Source organism: Lepisosteus oculatus, chromosome 4, assembly GCF_040954835.1.
Source record: "Lepisosteus oculatus isolate fLepOcu1 chromosome 4, fLepOcu1.hap2, whole genome shotgun sequence".
NCBI lineage: Eukaryota > Metazoa > Chordata > Actinopteri > Semionotiformes > Lepisosteidae > Lepisosteus > Lepisosteus oculatus.
The window spans coordinates 12,315,422-12,336,662 of record NC_090699.1 but is presented as its reverse complement, the minus strand read 5'-3'; the positions used below and the strand labels follow the sequence as shown (position 1 = coordinate 12,336,662).

The 21,241-nt window shown below is 50.6% G+C and overlaps 1 protein-coding gene and 1 non-coding gene across 2 annotated transcripts; one reads left to right on the top strand and one right to left on the bottom strand.

Moving 5' to 3' along the window:
* Positions 1 to 1,970: 1,970 nt before the first annotated feature.
* Positions 1,971 to 2,042, top strand: trnag-ucc (transfer RNA glycine (anticodon UCC)). The gene has a single exon. It is a non-coding gene; the product is annotated as a tRNA-Gly (tRNA).
* A 5,559-nt stretch (positions 2,043 to 7,601) lies between these two features.
* LOC138238344 (cerebellin-1-like) lies at positions 7,602 to 17,511 on the bottom strand. The gene is made up of 4 exons (XM_069188659.1): positions 15,454 to 17,511; positions 14,733 to 15,340; positions 10,136 to 10,255; positions 7,602 to 10,014 (listed from the first exon to the last, which is right to left on the bottom strand). Exons 2-4 carry the CDS (start codon positions 14,997 to 14,999, stop codon positions 9,817 to 9,819), a joined length of 585 nt encoding a protein of 194 aa, XP_069044760.1. The 5' UTR covers positions 15,000 to 15,340; positions 15,454 to 17,511; the 3' UTR covers positions 7,602 to 9,816.
* Between the last annotated feature and the right edge of the window lie 3,730 nt (positions 17,512 to 21,241).

Genomic DNA, 21,241 nt, shown 5'->3' with positions numbered 1-21,241 from the left:
GCGTCCTGCGTGCGGAGTCTTGACTCTGTCAGCTGTCAGAGAGGCTGTCGGTGTGGAGTGCCCCTGGGTTCGAGGACCCTGTCCTCTCCCATGTGTCCTGCACCTTCCAGTCAGTTCCTCCCTGTCTTGATCCTGACTTGTAGTGCAGCAGATCACTGGGGCGGAGCAGTGGCTCTGGGGCTCAGGAGCTGTGCCTTTGCCTGTGGCTGGGAGGTTGCCGGTTCGAATCCCGCAGCCGGCAGAGGAATCCTACTCCGCTGGGCCCCTGAGCGAGGCCCTGAACCCCAGCTGCTCCAGGGGTGCTGTATAAATGTCTGACCCTGCGCTCTGACCCCCAGCTTCTCTCCCTGTCTGTGTGTCTCCTGGAGAGCAAGCTGGGGTCTGAGAAGAGACACATTCCTGATGAAAGAGATTGTACAGGGCCAGTAGAGAGATCTTTGAGAATCATATATTCCAGCTCTAAACTGCGAATTCTTATAAATCTAATGAAACAAAGACAACATTAGCTGAAACATTGTTAACAATGTATCGATGTTAACAATTGTTTAAGGGCACTACAGAAACATCCCACGCCAGTTCGAACCCACAACCTCTGAAGTCTTCTGTCCTGCCCCTTCTGACTGATGTTGTCACTCACTGACTCACACTCAGAGCTGGACCGAGCTGTTCTTCAGGCTGTGACAGTGATCACAGCTCTATGATGATGAGGATTATTATGTCTGTGTCCAGTTTCTGTGTCCAGGCTGTGGTCACTGAGCCTGTCCTCTCTGGACAGCCAGGTCTGTCTGTGTCCAGTGTCTGTGTTCAGGCTGTGGTCACTGAGCCTGTCCTCTCTGGACAGTCTGTGTCCAGTGTCTGTGTCCAGGCTGTGGTCAATGAGCCTGTCCTCTCTGGACAGTCTGTGTCCAGGCTGTGGTCAATGAGCCTGTCCTCTCTGGACAGTCTGTGTCCACTGTCTGTGTCCAGGCTGTGGTCACTGAGTCTGTGCTTTGTCAGGGTCTGGTCCTCTTACTATCTATTATCCCAGTCAGATACTCAGCCTATCGCCTGTTTAGGGTCCTGTAAGTTCCAGTTTGTGTTTGTGTGTGTCCCCCAGTGGGTGAGGCAGTGTGTTCTGTGTGTCTTAGTGGGTCAGGCAGTGTTGTGTGTGTTGTATTTGTGTCTCAGTGGGTCAGGCAGTGCTGTGTGTGTGTGTCTGTCAGTGAGTCAGGCAGTGCTGTGTGTGTGTGTGTCTCAGCTCAGTGGGTCAGGCAGTGTATGTGTGTGTCTCAATGGGTCAGGGAGTGCTGTGTATGTGTGTGTCTCAGTGGGTCAGGCAGTGCTGTGTGTGTGTGTCTCAGTGGGTCAGGCAGTGCTGTGTGTGTGTGTCTCAATGGGTCAGGCAGTGCTGTGTATGTGTGTCTCAGTGGGTCAGGCAGTGCTGTGTGTGTGTGTGTGTGTCTCAGTGGGTCAGGCAGTGCTGTGTGTGTGTGTCTCAATGGGTCAGGCAGTGCTGTGTATGTATGTGTGTCTCAGTGGGTCAGGCAGTGCTGTGTGTGTGTGTCTCAATGGGTCAGGCAGTGCTGTGTATGTGTGTCTCAGTGGGTCAGGCAGTGCTGTGTGTGTGTGTGTGTGTCTCAGTGGGTCAGGCAGTGCTGTGTGTGTGTGTCTCAATGGGTCAGGCAGTGCTGTGTATGTATGTGTGTCTCAGTGGGTCAGGCAGTGCTGTGTGTGTGTTGTCGTGTTGTTGCAGCTCTGACTCCCGTTTCCCACCTGTGTGGGGAGTCGAATCTCTCCGCAAGTCAGGCTGCAGCTGGGTTAGACAGCAGCTCTGCCTCGCCTGCTGCCTTTCCTGCTTGCCTGCTGGCAGACATCTGCACTCCCGGAACCGGAGCGCGAGGGAGGGAGGGAGGAGATCTGTATCTGAACTGGATGCGACACCGGTTCCGGTTCCGGGGTCCAGCAGGAACAGCGAGCGGGGAGCACGCGGCGCGTTGGTGGGATAGTGATGAGCATAGCTGCCTTCCAAGCAGTTGACCCGGGTTCGATTCCCGGCCAACGCAGCGTGAAGCTTTTGTCACCTTTATATGCGCAGCTCTCAGTATCGCGTCAGAGAGAGCCGGTGAAATCACAGCCAGGGAGATCTGATAGATAAGACTTTATTGATCCCGAAGTGAAGTTGATTGATCTGTGCGGAGTCGAGAGCGGAGGTCTGGGAAAGAGCGCCTGGGATAACTGTCGGGTTTCCGGTCGAGGTGCTCCTGCGACTGTGCCGTGTGGCCGCTAGGTGTCAGTCAAGACCACAGACTCTCCGGTTCGCTGTGACACCGGCGACGGGCCTCGTCAGCAGCAAACAGGCGCGTGTCTCCTGCTCAAACGGAGAACCGGCCGCGGACGGTAGAGTCCGGCTCCTGCTGAGCCTCCTGAGCCAGCTGGCTCACTGACACCCGCCAGAGCTGCAACAACACGACCACACCACTGCCTGACACACACAGAACACAAACACTACCTCACCCACTGAGACACACATACTGCTCCAGATATCACTACAGCTGCTGACACTACTACAGCTCCAGATATCACTACAGCTGCTGACACTACTACAGCTCCAGATATCACTACAGCTGCGGACACTACTACAGCTCCAGATATCACTACAGCTGCTGACAGTACTACAGCTCCAGATATCACTACAGCTGCTGACACTTCTACAGCTCCCGATATCACTACAGCTGCTGACACTACTACAGCTCCAGATATCACTACAGCTGCTGACACTACTACAGCTCCAGATATCACTACAGCTGCTGACACGTCTACAGCTCCAGATATCACTACAGCTGCTGACACTACTACAGCTCCAGATATCACTACAGCTGCGGACAGTACTACAGCTCCAGATATCACTACAGCTGCTGACACTTCTACAGCTCCAGATATCACTACAGCTGCTGACACTTCTACAGCTCCAGATATCACTACAGCTGCTGACACTACTACAGCTCCAGATATCACTACAGCTGCGGACAGTACTACAGCTACAGATATCACTACAGCTGCTGACAATACTACAGCTACAGATATCATCACTACAGCTGCGGACACTACTACAGCTCCAGATATCACTACAGCTGCTGACACTACTACAGCTCCAGATATCACTACAGCTGCTGACACTTCTACAGCTCCAGATATCACTACAGCTACTGACACTACTACAGCTCCAGATATCACTACAGCTGCTGACACTTCTACACCTCTAGATATCACTACAGCTGCTGACACTTCTACAGCTCCAGATATCACTACAGCTGCTGACACTACTACAGCTCCAGATATCACTACAGCTGCGGACAGTACTACAGCTACAGATATCACTACAGCTGCTGACAGTACTACAGCTCCAGATATCACTACAGCTGCTGACACTACTACAGCTCCAGATATCACTACAGCTGCTGACACTTCTACAGCTCCAGATATCACTACAGCTACTGACACTACTACAGCTCCAGATATCACTACAGCTACTGACACTACTACAGCTCCAGATATCACTACAGCTACTGACACTTCTACAGCTCCAGATATCACTACAGCTGCTGACACTTCTACAGCTCCAGATATCACTACAGCTGCTGACACTACTACAGCTCCAGATATCACTACAGCTGCTGACACTTCTACAGCTCCAGATATCACTACAGCTGCTGACACTACTACAGCTCCAGATATCACTACAGCTGCTGACACTTCTACAGCTCCAGATATCACTACAGCTACTGACACTACTACAGCTCCAGATATCATCACTACAACTGCTGACACTTCTACAGCTCCAGATATCACTACAGCTGCTGACAGTACTACAGCTCCAGATATCACTACAGCTGCTGACACTACTACAGCTCCAGATATCACTACAGCTGCTGACACTTCTACAGCTCCAGATATCACTACAGCTGCTGACACTTCTACAGCTCCAGATATCACTACAGCTGCTGACACTTCTACAGCTCCAGATATCACTACAGCTACTGACACTACTACAGCTCCAGATATCACTACAGCTGCTGACACGTCTACAGCTCCAGATATCACTACAGCTGCTGACACTACTACAGCTCCAGATATCACTACAGCTGCTGACAGTACTACAGCTCCAGATATCACTACAGCTGCTGACACTACTACAGCTCCAGATATCACTACAGCTGCTGACACGTCTACAGCTCCAGATATCACTACAGCTGCTGACACTACTACAGCTCCAGATATCACTACAGCTGCGGACAGTACTACAGCTCCAGATATCACTACAGCTGCTGACACTTCTACAGCTCCAGATATCACTACAGCTGCTGACACTTCTACAGCTCCAGATATCACTACAGCTGCTGACAGTACTACAGCTCCAGATATCACTACAGCTGCTGACACTACTACAGCTCCAGATATCACTACAGCTACTGACACTTCTACAGCTCCAGATATCACTACAGCTGCTGACACTTCTACAGCTCCAGATATCACTACAGCTACTGACACTTCTACAGCTCCAGATATCACTACAGCTGCTGACACTTCTACAGCTCCAGATATCACTACAGCTACTGACACTTCTACAGCTCCAGATATCACTACAGCTGCTGACACGTCTACAGCTCCAGATATCACTACAGCTGCTGACACTACTACAGCTCCAGATATCACTACAGCTGCTGACACTACTACAGCTACAGATATCACTACAGCTGCTGACAGTACTACAGCTCCAGATATCACTACAGCTGCTGACACTACTACAGCTCCAGATATCACTACAGCTGCTGACACGTCTACAGCTCCAGATATCACTACAGCTGCTGACACTACTACAGCTCCAGATATCACTACAGCTGCGGACAGTACTACAGCTCCAGATATCACTACAGCTGCTGACACTTCTACAGCTCCAGATATCACTACAGCTGCTGACACTACTACAGCTCCAGATATCACTACAGCTGCTGACACTACTACAGCTCCAGATATCACTACAGCTGCTGACACTACTACAGCTCCAGATATCACTACAGCTGCTGACAGTACTACAGCTCCAGATATCACTACAGCTGCTGACACTTCTACAGCTCCCGATATCACTACAGCTGCTGACAGTACTACAGCTCCAGATATCACTACAGCTGCTGACACTACTACAGCTCCCGATATCACTACAGCTGCTGACACGTCTACAGCTCCAGATATCACTACAGCTGCTGACAGTACTACAGCTCCAGATATCACTACAGCTGCTGACACTTCTACAGCTCCAGATATCACTACAGCTGCGGACAGTATTGCCGCTTCTCCTGCCGGTGGCACAGCCACACTGTGGTTGCAGGGCATCCTGCGGGCACTCGCCGCGCCTGTCGCGAGAGGGTTAAGTCCCGGAGCTGTAGGCGGCGGGGCGGGCGGGGACGCCGCTCACTGGAGCGGAGCAGCTGATGGGTTCTGACAGGGCCCGCGGTTCGGCCCGCGGGGGTCCTGGCAGTCAGAGCCACGGCGACCATCTGGCTCCGGAATTGCAGGGGTGGGCGAGCGAGCAGGCTGGGACTTGTGGGAGCACCACACACACACACACACACCTCCCGACAGGAGACGAGCTAAATTTACAGCCGTCCCGGAAGCGCTGCTGTCAGGTCGGGGTGTGTGTGTGTGTGTGTGTGTGTGTGTGTGTGTGTGTGTGTGTGCGTGAGCTCTTTCTGATCCGCCTGCGGATTTCGGCCCTGTCCCTGCAGAGGGGGGAAGAGCTACACCCATCGCACTCGTCACGCTGAAGAATGTCTTGGTTTCAGGCAATGTCAAGTTAAGTGTGGAGCTGGTGGCTCTGTGTCTCAGGATCTGTGCTTGTGGCTGGGAGGTTGCCGGTTCGAATCCCGTGGCTGGCAGAGGAATCCTCCGGTGGGTCCCTGAGCGAGGCCCTGAACCCCAGCTGATCCAGGGGTGCTGTATAAATGGCTGACCCTGCGCTCTGACCCCCAGCTTCTCTCCCTGTCTGTGTGTCTCCTGGAGAGCAAGCTGGGGTCTGTGAAGAGACACATTCCTGATGCAGGAGACTGTATAGGGACAGGAAAGTGATCTGATTTTAAACTGCTAAACCAACTAGACAGCTCATCCCTTTTCGGCCTGTAACTGTGAGCCTGGATAGGAGGATGTCCTGCCTCCCCGAGCTCGAACCCCTGAGCCCTGCACTGCATCCCACCTCGCTGCCGCGGAGCAGGGGCAGTGACATGGGCAGGGCTCTGTTGGCGTGTGGACTTGCCCTCGTTTGGGGTGCGGTTTTCTGCAGTAGAATCCGCGCGCGCCACAGGACGTGATGAATGCAGCAAATCAACATCCCGGCCCAGAGTTACTGCAGTCACTGGAGGTGTGTCTCACTCCTCCCTTTCCAGCTCTGCCCTGCTTTTCCTACCCTCTTGTCGTCAGTCAGTGCCTTTTTTCCCCCCAGAATCACTTTCCACGCGCCGCCTGATCATTCCAACGGCAAACGGATTCCGGATCCCAAGCTTTTCCCCACGTCATCTTGCTATGGTTTTTTTTTTCCTTCCTGAATGGACACACCTCAGCTCGACCTTTTCTAAGCGGGTTTTTTTTTTCTTCGCACAGAGCTTCCTTGTAGTCGTCATTTTCACACACCCCCCCCTCAGAAAACAACGTGTCTGTCCTCCTGTAGGTTCGGGTTATGTGGTGTCTAGTGTTAAGTTGTAATAATTATACTACTACTGATAATAATAAACTTTATTGTATATAGCGCCTTTAAAGGTGGCTTCTCAAAACGCTTTACAGGATGACAACAACAATAAATAAGAAGAATACACAAGATAAAACACAATTACAATATACAGAGGAGACCGTGGATGGTGGTACTAAGTATTGTAGGAGCAGAACCGGGTCTTCTAAAGAAGACGGTTTTAAGTCTGGATTTGAAGGATTTTAAAGAGGGTGACTCTCTTATATCCTTGGGGAGAGAGCTCGGGGGCACAACAGGAGCAGGCACTGTCACCCCCAGAGTGTAGACGGGCTTGGGGGACAGTTAGGAGCCCAGAATTAGAGGAGCGAAGGTTACAAGATGGGGAGTAGGGCAATATTAGTTCAGACAGGTACTGAGGTGCCAAGCCATGCAGAGCCTCATAGGTGAGCAGGAGGATTTTAATGTCCACACAGAATTTGACAGGTAGCCAGTGCAGGGACTCCAGGACAGGAGTAATGTCATCACGTGCACTAGACCTGGTCAGGATTCTGGCTGCTGAATTTTGGACAGACTGGAGCTTGTTCACTGTGGATTTAGACACCCCCAGCAAGTAGAGGGTTACAGCAGTCAATTCGAGAGAACACAAATGTGTTGATCAGCTTTTCAGCCACAGTTAGCGATAGCATAGGGCGTAGTCTAGCGATATTTCTGAGGTGAAAAAAAAAGATGTTTTGTCAATATGCTGCACATGTGGGTCGAATGTTAAGCCAGAATCGAATATCACCCCACTTTGTTTCAATTTAAGGTTTTGGTCAACTGTTTTCCTGAAAGGGCTTTATCATCTGTGACGATGGTTACCCTGCTGAGACAGCCAGTGTAACAAGCAGGCACACCCTGACGTCACGTGTTCGATAACGCTTAAAGGTGGCAAAATGATCTTTTAACCCCAGACTTGGTGAGACTCAATACATAACTGTGCAGGAGTTGGTTTCATTAATGGAACAGAATAGTCTTGAATGCTGCTTTAAAGGTAAGAGGCTCTCTGAACATCAGCAAGACTAAGGAGATGATTGTGGACTATAGGAAACACCAGGGAGGAGATCACACGTCTATCCACATCAGTGGGACTGCAGTGGCGAGGGGCAGCAGTTTTAAGTTCCTGGGAGTTAACATCACAGAGGACTTAACCTGGACCCACCACACCAACACCGTGGTCAAGACAGCATCGGCAGCGCCTGCTCTTTCTCCGCAGGCTAAAGAAGTTTGGCATGCCATCACATATCCAGGCCAACTTCTACAGGTGCAGTATTGAGAGCATCCTGACTGGCTGCATCACTGCCTGGTGTGGGAGCTGCTCCGCCCGGGAGGGCAAAGTACTGCAGAGGGTGGTGAAGTCAGCGCAGCTCATCACCGGCTGTGAGCTGACAAACATCCGGGAGATCTACTCAGCTAGATGTCTGAAGAAGGCCAGGTCCATTCTCAAGGACTCCAGTCATCCCCGTCACAAACTGTTTTCCCTCCTACCGTCCAGTAAACGGTACCGAAGCATTCGGTCCAAGTCCAACAGACTACGGAACAGCTTCCACCTCCAGGAAGACTGCTAAACACCCAGCCTGCAGCTCCTTCAGCAAGTCACCCGTACTGGCTACATGGACACGGTTTTCACTGTATTCAGCACAACTGCACTACTGGGACACACTAGTGCACACAGCCTGGACACAGAGCAGCTCTATTCATATTGTTTTGTCTGAGTTTATTTTATTCAATTTCTATTACATTATTACCTATTATTATATAACCTTAATTTTGTGATTTTTACCCCCCTCCCCCCCCGGTGAGCTCGTAGAAAAGACATTTAATTGCCAGCAACTACTGCCACACGCTGTGTTGTTGTGCCTTTGATCAGTAAACTCTGATTGATTGATTAGTTGACCAGGAAGCCTGAGAAGGTGGAGTACTTCGTCTCTCTCCTCTGTCTCTCGTCTCTCTCCCCTGTCTCTCTCTGTCCTGTGTCTCTCTCCTGTCTTTCTCTCCCATCTCTCTCTCTCCCGTCTCTCTACAGGGGGAAGACCAGTAAGCCAGAGAAGGTGGAGTATTTCCTCTCTCTCCCGTCTCTCTCCCCCATCTCTCTCCTGTCTCCCTCCCGTCTCTCTCCCGTCTCTCTACAGGGGGAAGACCAGGAAGCCCGAGAAGGTGGAGTACTTCCTCTCTCTCTTGTGTCTCTCTCCTGTCTCTCTCTCCTGTCTCTCTCTCCTGTGTCTCTCTCCTGTCTCCCTCCCGTCTCTCTCCCGTCTCTCTACAGGGGGAAGACCAGTAAGCCAGAGAAGGTGGAGTATTTCCTCTCTCTCCCGTCTCTCCCCCATCTCTCTCCTGTCTCTCTCCCGTCTCTCTACAGGGGGAAGACCAGGAAGCCCGAGAAGGTGGAGTACTTCCTCTCTCTCCTGTCTCTCTCCTGTCTCTCTCTCTCTCCTGTCTCTCTTTCTCCTGTGTCTCTCTTTCTCCTGTGTCTCTCTCCTGTCTCTCTCTCCTGTCTCTCTCTCTCCTGTCTCTCTCTACAGGGGGAAGACCAGGAAGCCCGAGAAGGTGGAGTACTTCCTCTCTCTCCTGTGTCTCTCTCCTGTCTCTCTCTCCTGTGTCTCTCTCCTGTCTCTCTCTCCTGTGTCTCTCTCCTGTCTCCCTCCCGTCTCTCTCCCGTCTCTCTACAGGGGGAAGACCAGGAAGCCCGAGAAGGTGGAGTACTTCCTCTCTCTCCTGTGTCTCTCTCCTGTCTCTCTCTCCTGTGTCTCTCTCCTGTCTCCCTCTCCTGTGTCTCTCCTGTGTCTCTCTCCTGTCTCCCTCTCCTGTGTCTCTCCTGTGTCTCTCCTGTGTCTCTCCTGTGTCTCTCTCCTGTGTCTCTCCTGTGTCTCTCTCCTGTCTTTCTGTCCTGTGTCCCTCCTGTGTCTCTCTCCTGTCTCTCTCTCTACAGGGGGAAGACCAGGAACCCCGAGAAGGTGGAGTACTTCCTCTCTCTCCTCTGTCTCTCTCCTGTCTCTCTCTCCTGTGTCTCTCTCCTGTCTCTCTCTCCTGTCTCTCTCTCCTGTGTCTCTCTCCTGTCTCTCTCTCTACAGGGGGAAGACCAGGAACCCCGAGAAGGTGGAGTACTTCCAGCCGCCCATGAGGTTCCCCCTCTCCAGCTTGAGGTAGGCCTTGTCGCCCCGCTCCATGGTGACCAGCCCGGCATTGGTGGCTGCCTCGCGGGTCACGTCCTGGTCGCCTGCGAACGCCGTGATGACCGGCCAGCCGTTCAGCACCAGGCTGACCTGGGAGGGAGAGTGAGGGGCAGAGTGAGAGAGCGGTGGGCCGCGGCGGGGCGGCTGTCCGGCCCGGGGTGTCGTGGTGTCGGGGTGTCGGGGTGTCGGGGTGTCGGGCCGGGGAGCTGACCTGTATGGTCTGCCTGTTGTACACCTTGACCACGTGGTAGGTGAAGCTGTACACACCCTTCCTGGGAGCGATGAAGATACTGCGGGCTGAGTCAAAGTGACCACCCACATTGACCAGGATCTGACAGAGAGAGACACAGTTTAATATTAACACTGCACTGAGAGAGAGGGGTTCATACAGACACACTGACTGACTGGACACTCCAGTACATTAACACTGCACTGAGAGAGAGGGGTTCATACAGACACACTGACTGACTGGACACTCCAGTACATTAACACTGCACTGAGAGAGAGGGGTTCATACAGACACACTGACTGACTGGACACTCCAGTACATTAACACTGCACTGAGAGAGAGGGGTTCATACAGACACACTGACTGACTGGACACTCCAGTACATTAACACTGCACTGAGAGAGAGGGGTTCATACAGACACACTGACTGACTGGACACTCCAGTACATTAACACTGCACTGAGAGAGAGGGGTTCATACAGACACACTGACTGGACACTCCAGTACATTAACACTGCACTGAGAGAGAGGGGTTCATACAGACACACTGACTGGACACTCCAGTACATTAACACTGCACTGAGAGAGAGGGGTTCATACAGACACACTGACTGGACACTCCAGTACATTAACACTGCACTGATAGAGAGGGGTTCATACAGACACACTGACTGACTGGACACTCCAGTACATTAACACTGCACTGAGAGAGAGGGGTTCATACAGACACACTGACTGACTGGACACTCCAGTCCATTAACACTGCACTGAGAGAGAGGGGTTCATACAGACACACTGACTGGACACTCCAGTACATTAACACTGCACTGATAGAGAGGGGTTCATACAGACACACTGACTGACTGGACACTCCAGTACATTAACACTGCACTGAGAGTGAGGGGTTCATACAGACACACTGACTGACTGGACACTCCAGTACATTAACACTGCACTGAGAGAGAGGGGTTCATACAGACACACTGACTGGACACTCCAGTACATTAACACTGCACTGAGAGAGAGGGGTTCATACAGACACACTGACTGGACACTCCAGTACATTAACACTGCACTGAGAGAGAGGGGTTCATACAGACACACTGACTGACTGGACACTCCAGTACATGAACACTGCACTGAGAGAGAGGGGTTCATACAGACACACTGACTGACTGGACACTCCAGTACATGAACACTGCACTGAGAGAGAGGGGTTCATACAGACACACTGACTGACTGGACACTCCAGTACATGAACACTGCACTGAGAGAGAGGGGTTCATACAGACACACTGACTGACTGGACACTCCAGTACATTAACACTGCACTGAGAGAGAGGGGTTCATACAGACACACTGACTGACTGGACACTCCAGTACATTAACACTGCACTGAGAGAGAGGGGTTCATACAGACACACTGACTGGACACTCCAGTACATTAACACTGCACTGATAGAGAGGGGTTCATACAGACACACTGACTGACTGGACACTCCAGTACATTAACACTGCACTGAGAGAGAGGGGTTCATACAGACACACTGACTGACTGGACACTCCAGTCCATTAACACTGCACTGAGAGAGAGGGGTTCATACAGACACACTGACTGGACACTCCAGTACATTAACACTGCACTGATAGAGAGGGGTTCATACAGACACACTGACTGACTGGACACTCCAGTACATTAACACTGCACTGAGAGTGAGGGGTTCATACAGACACACTGACTGACTGGACACTCCAGTACATTAACACTGCACTGAGAGAGAGGGGTTCATACAGACACACTGACTGACTGGACACTCCAGTACATTAACACTGCACTGAGAGAGAGGGGTTCATACAGACACACTGACTGACTGGACACTCCAGTACATTAACACTGCACTGAGAGAGAGGGGTTCATACAGACACACTGACTGACTGGACACTCCAGTCCATTAACACTGCACTGAGAGAGAGGGGTTCATACAGACACACTGACTGACTGGACACTCCAGTACATTAACACTGCACTGAGAGAGAGGGGTTCATACAGACACACTGACTGGACACTCCAGTCCATTAACACTGCACTGAGAGAGAGGGGTTCATACAGACACACTGACTGGACACTCCAGTACATTAACACTGCACTGAGAGAGAGGGGTTCATACAGACACACTGACTGACTGGACACTCCAGTACATTAACACTGCACTGAGAGAGAGGGGTTCATACAGACACACTGACAGACTGGACACTCCAGTACATTAACACTGCACTGAGAGAGAGGGGTTCATACAGACACACTGACTGACTGGACACTCCAGTACATTAACACTGCACTGAGAGAGAGGGGTTCATACAGACACCCTGACTGACTGGACACTCCAGTACATTAACACTGCACTGAGAGAGAGGGGTTCATACAGACACACTGACTGACTGGACACTCCAGTACATGAACACTGCACTGAGAGAGAGGGGTTCATACAGACACACTGACTGACTGGACACTCCAGTACATTAACACTGCCCTGAGAGAGAGGGGTTCATACAGACACACTGACTGACTGGACACTCCAGTACATTAACACTGCACAGAGAGAGAGGGGTTCATACAGACACACTGACTGACTGGACACTCCAGTACATTAACACTGCACTGAGAGAGAGGGGTTCATACAGACACACTGACTGGACACTCCAGTACATTAACACTGCACAGAGAGAGAGGGGTTCATACAGACACACTGACCGACTGGACACTCCAGTACATTAACACTGCACTGAGAGAGAGGGGTTCATACAGACACACTGACTGACTGGACACTCCAGTACATGAACACTGCACTGAGAGAGAGGGGTTCATACAGACACACTGACTGACTGGACACTCCAGTACATGAACACTGCACTGAGAGAGAGGGGTTCATACAGACACACTGACTGACTGGACACTCCAGTACATTAACACTGCACTGAGAGAGAGGGGTTCATACAGACACACTGACTGACTGGACACTCCAGTACATTAACACTGCACTGATAGAGAGGGGTTCATACAGACACACTGACTGGACACTCCAGTACATTAACACTGCACTGATAGAGAGGGGTTCATACAGACACACTGACTGACTGGACACTCCAGTCCATTAACACTGCACTGAGAGAGAGGGGTTCATACAGACACACTGACTGACTGGACACTCCAGTCCATTAACACTGCACTGAGAGAGAGGGGTTCATACAGACACACTGACTGGACACTCCAGTACATTAACACTGCACTGATAGAGAGGGGTTCATACAGACACACTGACTGACTGGACACTCCAGTACATTAACACTGCACTGAGAGTGAGGGGTTCATACAGACACACTGACTGACTGGACACTCCAGTACATTAACACTGCACTGAGAGAGAGGGGTTCATACAGACACACTGACTGACTGGACACTCCAGTACATTAACACTGCACTGAGAGAGAGGGGTTCATACAGACACACTGACTGACTGGACACTCCAGTACATTAACACTGCACTGAGAGAGAGGGGTTCATACAGACACACTGACTGACTGGACACTCCAGTCCATTAACACTGCACTGAGAGAGAGGGGTTCATACAGACACACTGACTGACTGGACACTCCAGTACATTAACACTGCACTGAGAGAGAGGGGTTCATACAGACACACTGACTGGACACTCCAGTCCATTAACACTGCACTGAGAGAGAGGGGTTCATACAGACACACTGACTGGACACTCCAGTACATTAACACTGCACTGAGAGAGAGGGGTTCATACAGACACACTGACTGACTGGACACTCCAGTACATTAACACTGCACTGAGAGAGAGGGGTTCATACAGACACACTGACAGACTGGACACTCCAGTACATTAACACTGCACTGAGAGAGAGGGGTTCATACAGACACACTGACTGACTGGACACTCCAGTACATTAACACTGCACTGAGAGAGAGGGGTTCATACAGACACACTGACTGACTGGACACTCCAGTACATTAACACTGCACTGAGAGAGAGGGGTTCATACAGACACACTGACTGACTGGACACTCCAGTACATTAACACTGCACTGAGAGAGAGGGGTTCATACAGACACACTGACTGACTGGACACTCCAGTACATGAACACTGTACTGAGAGAGAGGGGTTCATACAGACACACTGACTGACTGGACACTCCAGTACATTAACACTGCACTGAGAGAGAGGGGTTCATACAGACACACTGACTGACTGGACACTCCAGTACATTAACACTGCACTGAGAGAGAGGGGTTCATACAGACACACTGACTGACTGGACACTCCAGTACATTAACACTGCACTGAGAGAGAGGGGTTCATACAGACACACTGACTGACTGGACACTCCAGTACATTAACACTGCACTGAGAGAGAGGGGTTCATACAGACACACTGACTGACTGGACACTCCAGTACATTAACACTGCACTGAGAGAGAGGGGTTCATACAGACACACTGACTGACTGGACACTCCAGTACATTAACACTGCACTGAGAGAGAGGCAGGTCACCTGGTCGAAGTAGATGGTCATGGTGCGGTTGCTCATCTCCGAGGGCTCGTGGTTGGTGTTGCGGACGGCGGAGAAGGCCACGCGGCCCGCGCCCGAGCGGACCGACATGCCCAGCGCCGTGCCCGCCGGCTCGGTGGACGGCACCGAGTCGCACACCACCAGGCACTTCCCCTCCAGCACGATGGGCTCCGTGTCGTTCTGGGCCGGCGCCAGGGGGGCCCACAGGCCCAGCAGCAGGAGGAGCAGGGGTCCCACTGGAGCTGGCATGACCACTGGACACCCTGGACACCCTGATTATCGAGGGAATTCTCAACACGATGTCCACTCTAGTGCTACGAATACACGGGTCAGACTGGACACTCTATACTGACTTCACTGTGGAAACACTAGGCAGACTTCACTGCAAATACACAGACTTTACTGTAGATTTACTGACTACACACTAAGTACTCTGGATAGACACTGATATCACTGCAAGTACGCTGACTTTACTGTAAATTTACTGTCTACACTGTAAATACTCTGGACAGACACAGACTTCACTGTAAAAACACTGACTTTACACTAAATACTCTGGAGAGACACGGACTTAACTGTAAATACACTGACTTTACACTAAATACTCTGGAGAGACACGGACTTAACTGTAAATACACTGACCTTACACTAAATACTCTGGAGAGACACGGACTTCACTGTAAATACACTGACTTTACTGCACATTTACTGACTACACTGTTAATACTCTAGGCAGACACTGATTTCACTGCAAATACACTCTGACTTTACTGCACATTTACTGACTACACTGTAAATACTCTGGACAGACACAGACTTCACTGTAAATACACTGACTTTACACTAAATACTCTGGAGAGACACGGACTTCACTGTAAATACACTGACTTTACACTAAATACTCTGGAGAGACACAGACTTCACTGTAAATACACTGACCTTACAGTTTATACTCTGGAGAGACACTGACTTAACTGCAAATATACTGTCTTCACTGTAAATACACTGAGTTAACAGTGAATTCTCTGGATACTTTATACTGATTTCATTGTAGATACACTGGACAAACATTGACTTCACTGTAAGTACTCTGACATTAATGTAAATATACTGACTGTCCTGTAAACACACTGAACAAGCACTGTCTCTACTGTCAATACACTGCCTTCAATGTAAATACTTTTGGAATGACACCAATTTCACTGTAAATACACTGAACAGACACTGTCTTTGCTGTGAATATACTGATTTCACTGTACATACAATGGGAAGACACTAACATCATTGTACATACAGTACACTGACTTTACTTTAAATACACTGGACAGACACTGTCTTCAGTGTAAATACGCGTGCTGCATTGTAATTGAATTGGAAATGTGTTGACTTCACTGTAAATAAACTGGAGAGACAGAATACACTAAATACACTGATTGCACTGTAAACAGACTGCACAGACTGGCTGCGCTGTAAATACACTTGATAGACACTGATTTCACTGTAAATACACTGGTTACACTGTAAATACACTGTCTATACTAAAGTACAGTAAATGTACTATACTGGAGAGACACTGAATACACTGGCTACACTGGTAAATATGCTAGACAGGCACTGGTTGTACAGCCGATACAGTGGTCACACTGCAAATACACTGGGCTGACACTCAACACACTGGTTACACATTAAATACACTGGCTACACAGAATCCACTTCACATACAAAGGCTGGACTATAAATACACTGTCTCTACAAAATATTCAGATTTCACTGGCGTCTCTGGTGACACTGACTGAATTATACTGCTCACTGGTTACAGTGAGGACAGCGGCCACACCGTGTGTCCTGGTGGACAGTATCCATACGCTGCCTAACTACAGTATGAAGAGAGTGTTTAAAGGGGCCACACTGTATCTAAGCACAGGGCACAGTGAGCTGTACGAGCTGTACTGTACACAGTGAGGAATGGACTGAACACACAGGCAGAGCACGAATCATGAACATCTGCCGATCCTCTGGTCTTCTGGACCAGCTTCTAGACCCTTCCAGTGCTGGTGTCCTTGTGGGACACGTTCTAGATCTGTCGTTCTGAGGGAGGTTCTAGACCATTCCGGAGCCTCTGTTGTTCTAGAACAACATCCAGTCAATCCTAGTGTCTCTCTCTCTATGGAGTAGCTTCTTGACCCTTCCAGTGCTGGTGTCCTTCTGGAACAACACCCAGTGAAGTCCAGTGTCTCTCGTTCTGGAACAGTTTCAGGACAATGTCCGAGCCCCTGTCGTTCTGGAACAACACCCAGTGAAGTCCAGTGTCTCTCGTTCTGGAACAGTTTCAAGACAATGTCCGCGCCTATGTTGTTCCTGAACAGGTTCTGGTCAGTTCTAGTGCCTCCCTTGCTGGAGCAGATTCCAGACTGTTCCGGATCCTGTGCTGTTCTGGTCTGTGGAGGTGCCAGCAGAGCTGTCCGTTTAGACCGTGTGTTGTAGCAGGGAGGCTCACAGACTATGTCATCACAAAACTGATCTTGTGGGACTCCTGTTGATCACCTGGAGTTTTCTCTAGTCCTCCAACTGGGCCTTTGAGCTCGAGGTCCCGACGTCTGGAGCCGACGAAAGCCACAAGTCCAGGCCAGGCCCGGCACACACACTGCTCCTGCAGTGGGCCAGCTGAGTGCTCCTCTGTAGGGACCCTGAGCTAGCTGAGTGTTCCTCTATAGGGACCCTGAGACAGATGAGTGTTCCTCTGTAGGGACCCTGGGACAGCTGAGTGTTCCTCTATAGGGACCCTGAGCTAGCTGAGTGTTCCTCTATAGGGACCCTGGGCCAGCTGAGTGCTCCTCTATAGGGACCCTGGGACAGCTGAGTGCTCCTCTATAGGGACCCTGGGCCAGCTGAGTGCTCCTCTATAGGGACCCTGGGACAGCTGAGTGCTCCTCTATAGGGACCCTGGTCCAGATGAGTGTTCCTCTATAGGGACCCTGGGCCAGCTGAGTGTTCCTCTATAGGGACCCTGGGACAGATGAGTGTTCCTCTATAGGGACCCTGAGCCAGCTGAGTGTTCCTCTATAGGGACCCTGGGACAGCTGAGTGTTCCTCTATAGGGACCCTGAGCTAGCTGAGTGTTCCTCTATAGGGACCCTGAGACAGATGAGTGTTCCTCTATAGGGACCCTGAGCCAGCTGAGTGTTCCTCTATAGGGACCCTGAGCCAGCTGAGTGTTCCTCTATAGGGACCCTGGGACAGCTGAGTGTTCCTCTATAGGGACCCTGGGCCAGCTGAGTGCTCCTCTATAGGGACCCTGGGACAGCTGAGTGCTCCTCTATAGGGACCCTGGGCCAGCTGAGTGCTCCTCTATAGGGACCCTGGGACAGCTGAGTGCTCCTCTATAGGGACCCTGGTCCAGATGAGTGTTCCTCTATAGGGACCCTGGTCCAGCTGAGTGTTCCTCTATAGGGACCCTGGGACAGATGAGTGTTCCTCTATAGGGACCCTGGGACAGCTGAGTGTTCCTCTATAGGGACCCTGGGACAGCTGAGTGTTCCTCTATAGGGACCCTGAGCTAGCTGAGTGTTCCTCTATAGGGACCCTGAGACAGATGAGTGTTCCTCTATAGGGACCCTGAGCCAGCTGAGTGTTCCTCTATAGGGACCCTGGGACAGCTGAGTGTTCCTCTATAGGGACCCTGGGACAGCTGAGTGTTCCTCTATAGGGACCCTGGGCCAGCTGAGTGTTCCTCTATAGGGACCCTGGGACAGATGAGTGTTCCTCTATAGGGACCCTGGGACAGCTGAGTGTTCCTCTATAGGGACCCTGGGACAGATGAGTGTTCCTCTATAGGGACCCTGGGCCAGCTGAGTGTTCCTCTATAGGGACCCTGGGACAGATGAGTGTTCCTCTATAGGGACCCTGGGACAGCTGAGTGTTCCTCTATAGGGACCCTGGGACAGCTGAGTGTTCCTCTATAGGGACCCTGGGGCAGATGAGTGTTCCTCTATAGGGACCCTGGGACAGCTGAGTGTTCCTCTATAGGGACCCTGGGGCAGATGAGTGTTCCTCTGTAGGGACCCTGGTCCAGATGAATGTTCCTCTATAGGGACCCCAGTCCAGATGAGTTTTCTTCTACAGGGACCCTGGTCCAGCTCCTCTACAGGGACCCTGGACGAGCTGGGTGTTCCTCTATAGAGACCCTGGGCAGGAGCAGCTTGGACAAGAGCTGCATCAGAGCAGGACGTCCCAGGACTAACGGTCTTATTTTAGGTTACAGAGCCGTGGCCTGAGACAGAGCAGTCTGTGACCTGCAGATCCTCAGTGGAGTTGAGAGGATGGGGGTGTTGATCATACCAGGTCACCAGATCCTGTGGAGGAGGAGAGGATAGAGTTCATAACACACCCTGACACACTCCCTCTCACTAATACAGACTACTGCTCACTAATACACACCCGGACACACTACTGCTCGCTAATACACACCCTGACACACTACTGCTCGCTAATACACACCCTGACACATTACTGCTCACTAATATAAACACCCTGACATACTACTGCTCACTAATACACACTCTGGCACACTACTGCTCACTTATACACACCCTGACACACTCCCTCCCACTAATACACACCCTGACACACTATTGCTCGGTAATACACGCACACACTCCCTCTCACTAATATACACCCTGACACACTACTGCTCGCTAATATACACCTTGACACACTACCTCTCATTAATATACACACTGACACACTACTGATCACTAACACACACCCTGACACAATACTGCTCGGTAATATCCACACTGACACACTCCCTCTCACTAATATATAACCTGACACACTACTGCTTACTAATATACATAGTGACACACTACTGCTCATTAATACTGTAAATACCCTGACACACTACCTCTCACTCACATACATTCCCTGACACATTACTGCTCACTAATATAAACACCCTGACATACTACTGCTCACTAATACACACCCTGACACACTCCCTCCCACTAATACACACCCTGACACACTATTGCTCGGTAATACACGCACACACTCCCTCTCACTAATATACACCCTGACACACTACTGCTCGCTAATATACACCTTGACACACTACCTCTCATTAATATACACACTGACACACTACTGATCACTAACACACACCCTGACACAATACTGCTCGGTAATATCCACACTGACACACTCCCTCTCACTAATATATAACCTGACACACTACTGCTTACTAATATACATAGTGACACACTACTGCTCATTAATACTGTAAATACCCTGACACACTACCTCTCACTCACATACATTCCCTGACACATTACTGCTCACTAATATAAACACCCTGACATACTACTGCTCACTAATACACACCCTGACACACTCCATCTCACTAATACACACCCTGACACACTACCTCTCACTCACATACATTCCCTGACACATTACTGCTCACTAATATAAACACCCTGACATACTAATGCTCACTAATACACACTCTGGCACACTACTGCTCACTAATACACACCCTGACACACTCCATCTCACTAATACACACCCTGACACACTACCTCTCACTCACATACATTCCCTGACACATTGCTGCTCACTAATATACACACTGGCTCACTCCCTCTCACTAATACACACACTGACACACTACCTCTCATACACACCGACATGTTACTACTTACTAATATAAGCACTGACACACTCCCTTTCACTAATATACCCATTGACACACTACTGCTCACTAATATGCAGGCTGGTGTCCTGTCCAGGGTGTGTATGTGTGTGTCCTGTGATGGGCTGGTGTCCTGTCCAGGGCGTGTGCGTGTGTGTGTGTGTCCTGTGATAGGCTGGTGTCCTGTCCAGGGTGTGTGTGTGTGTCCAGTGATGGGCTGGTGTCCTGTCCAGGGTGTGTGTGTGTGTCCAGTGATGGGCTGGTGTCCTTTCCAGGGTGTGTATGCGTGTGTCCTGTGATGGGCTGGTGTCCTGTCCAGGGTGTACCCTGCCTTCCACCAGTTGCTTGCTGGGATAAACTCTAGCTTCCCTGCGACCATGTATTCAAGAAGAGGCTGGAAAACGGATGGATGGACAAGTGAACATGAAAACCCCCCAAAAAACAAGCACATAAGACTTTGTGTTCTTCATGTGCAAAGACAGAGACAGAGTGAAGGATAATGATGCTGGATGCAGGAGCATCATGTAATGGCTCACAGAGAGGGGCATGATGTAATGGCATGCGGAAGACCATGATGTAATGCCTCACAGAGGGGGGCATGATGTAATGGCATGCGAAAGACCATGATGTAATGCCTCACAGAGGGGGGCATGATGTAATGGCATGCGGAAGACCATGATGTAATGAATGCATGAGTATCCGTGGGTGTGACAGTGCCAGGGCCACATGCGCCGCGCCAGCTGGATGAGGAGTGTGCGCGCGGCAGGAATTGGCTTTTCCACTGCGCTTGTCCCACAGAGAG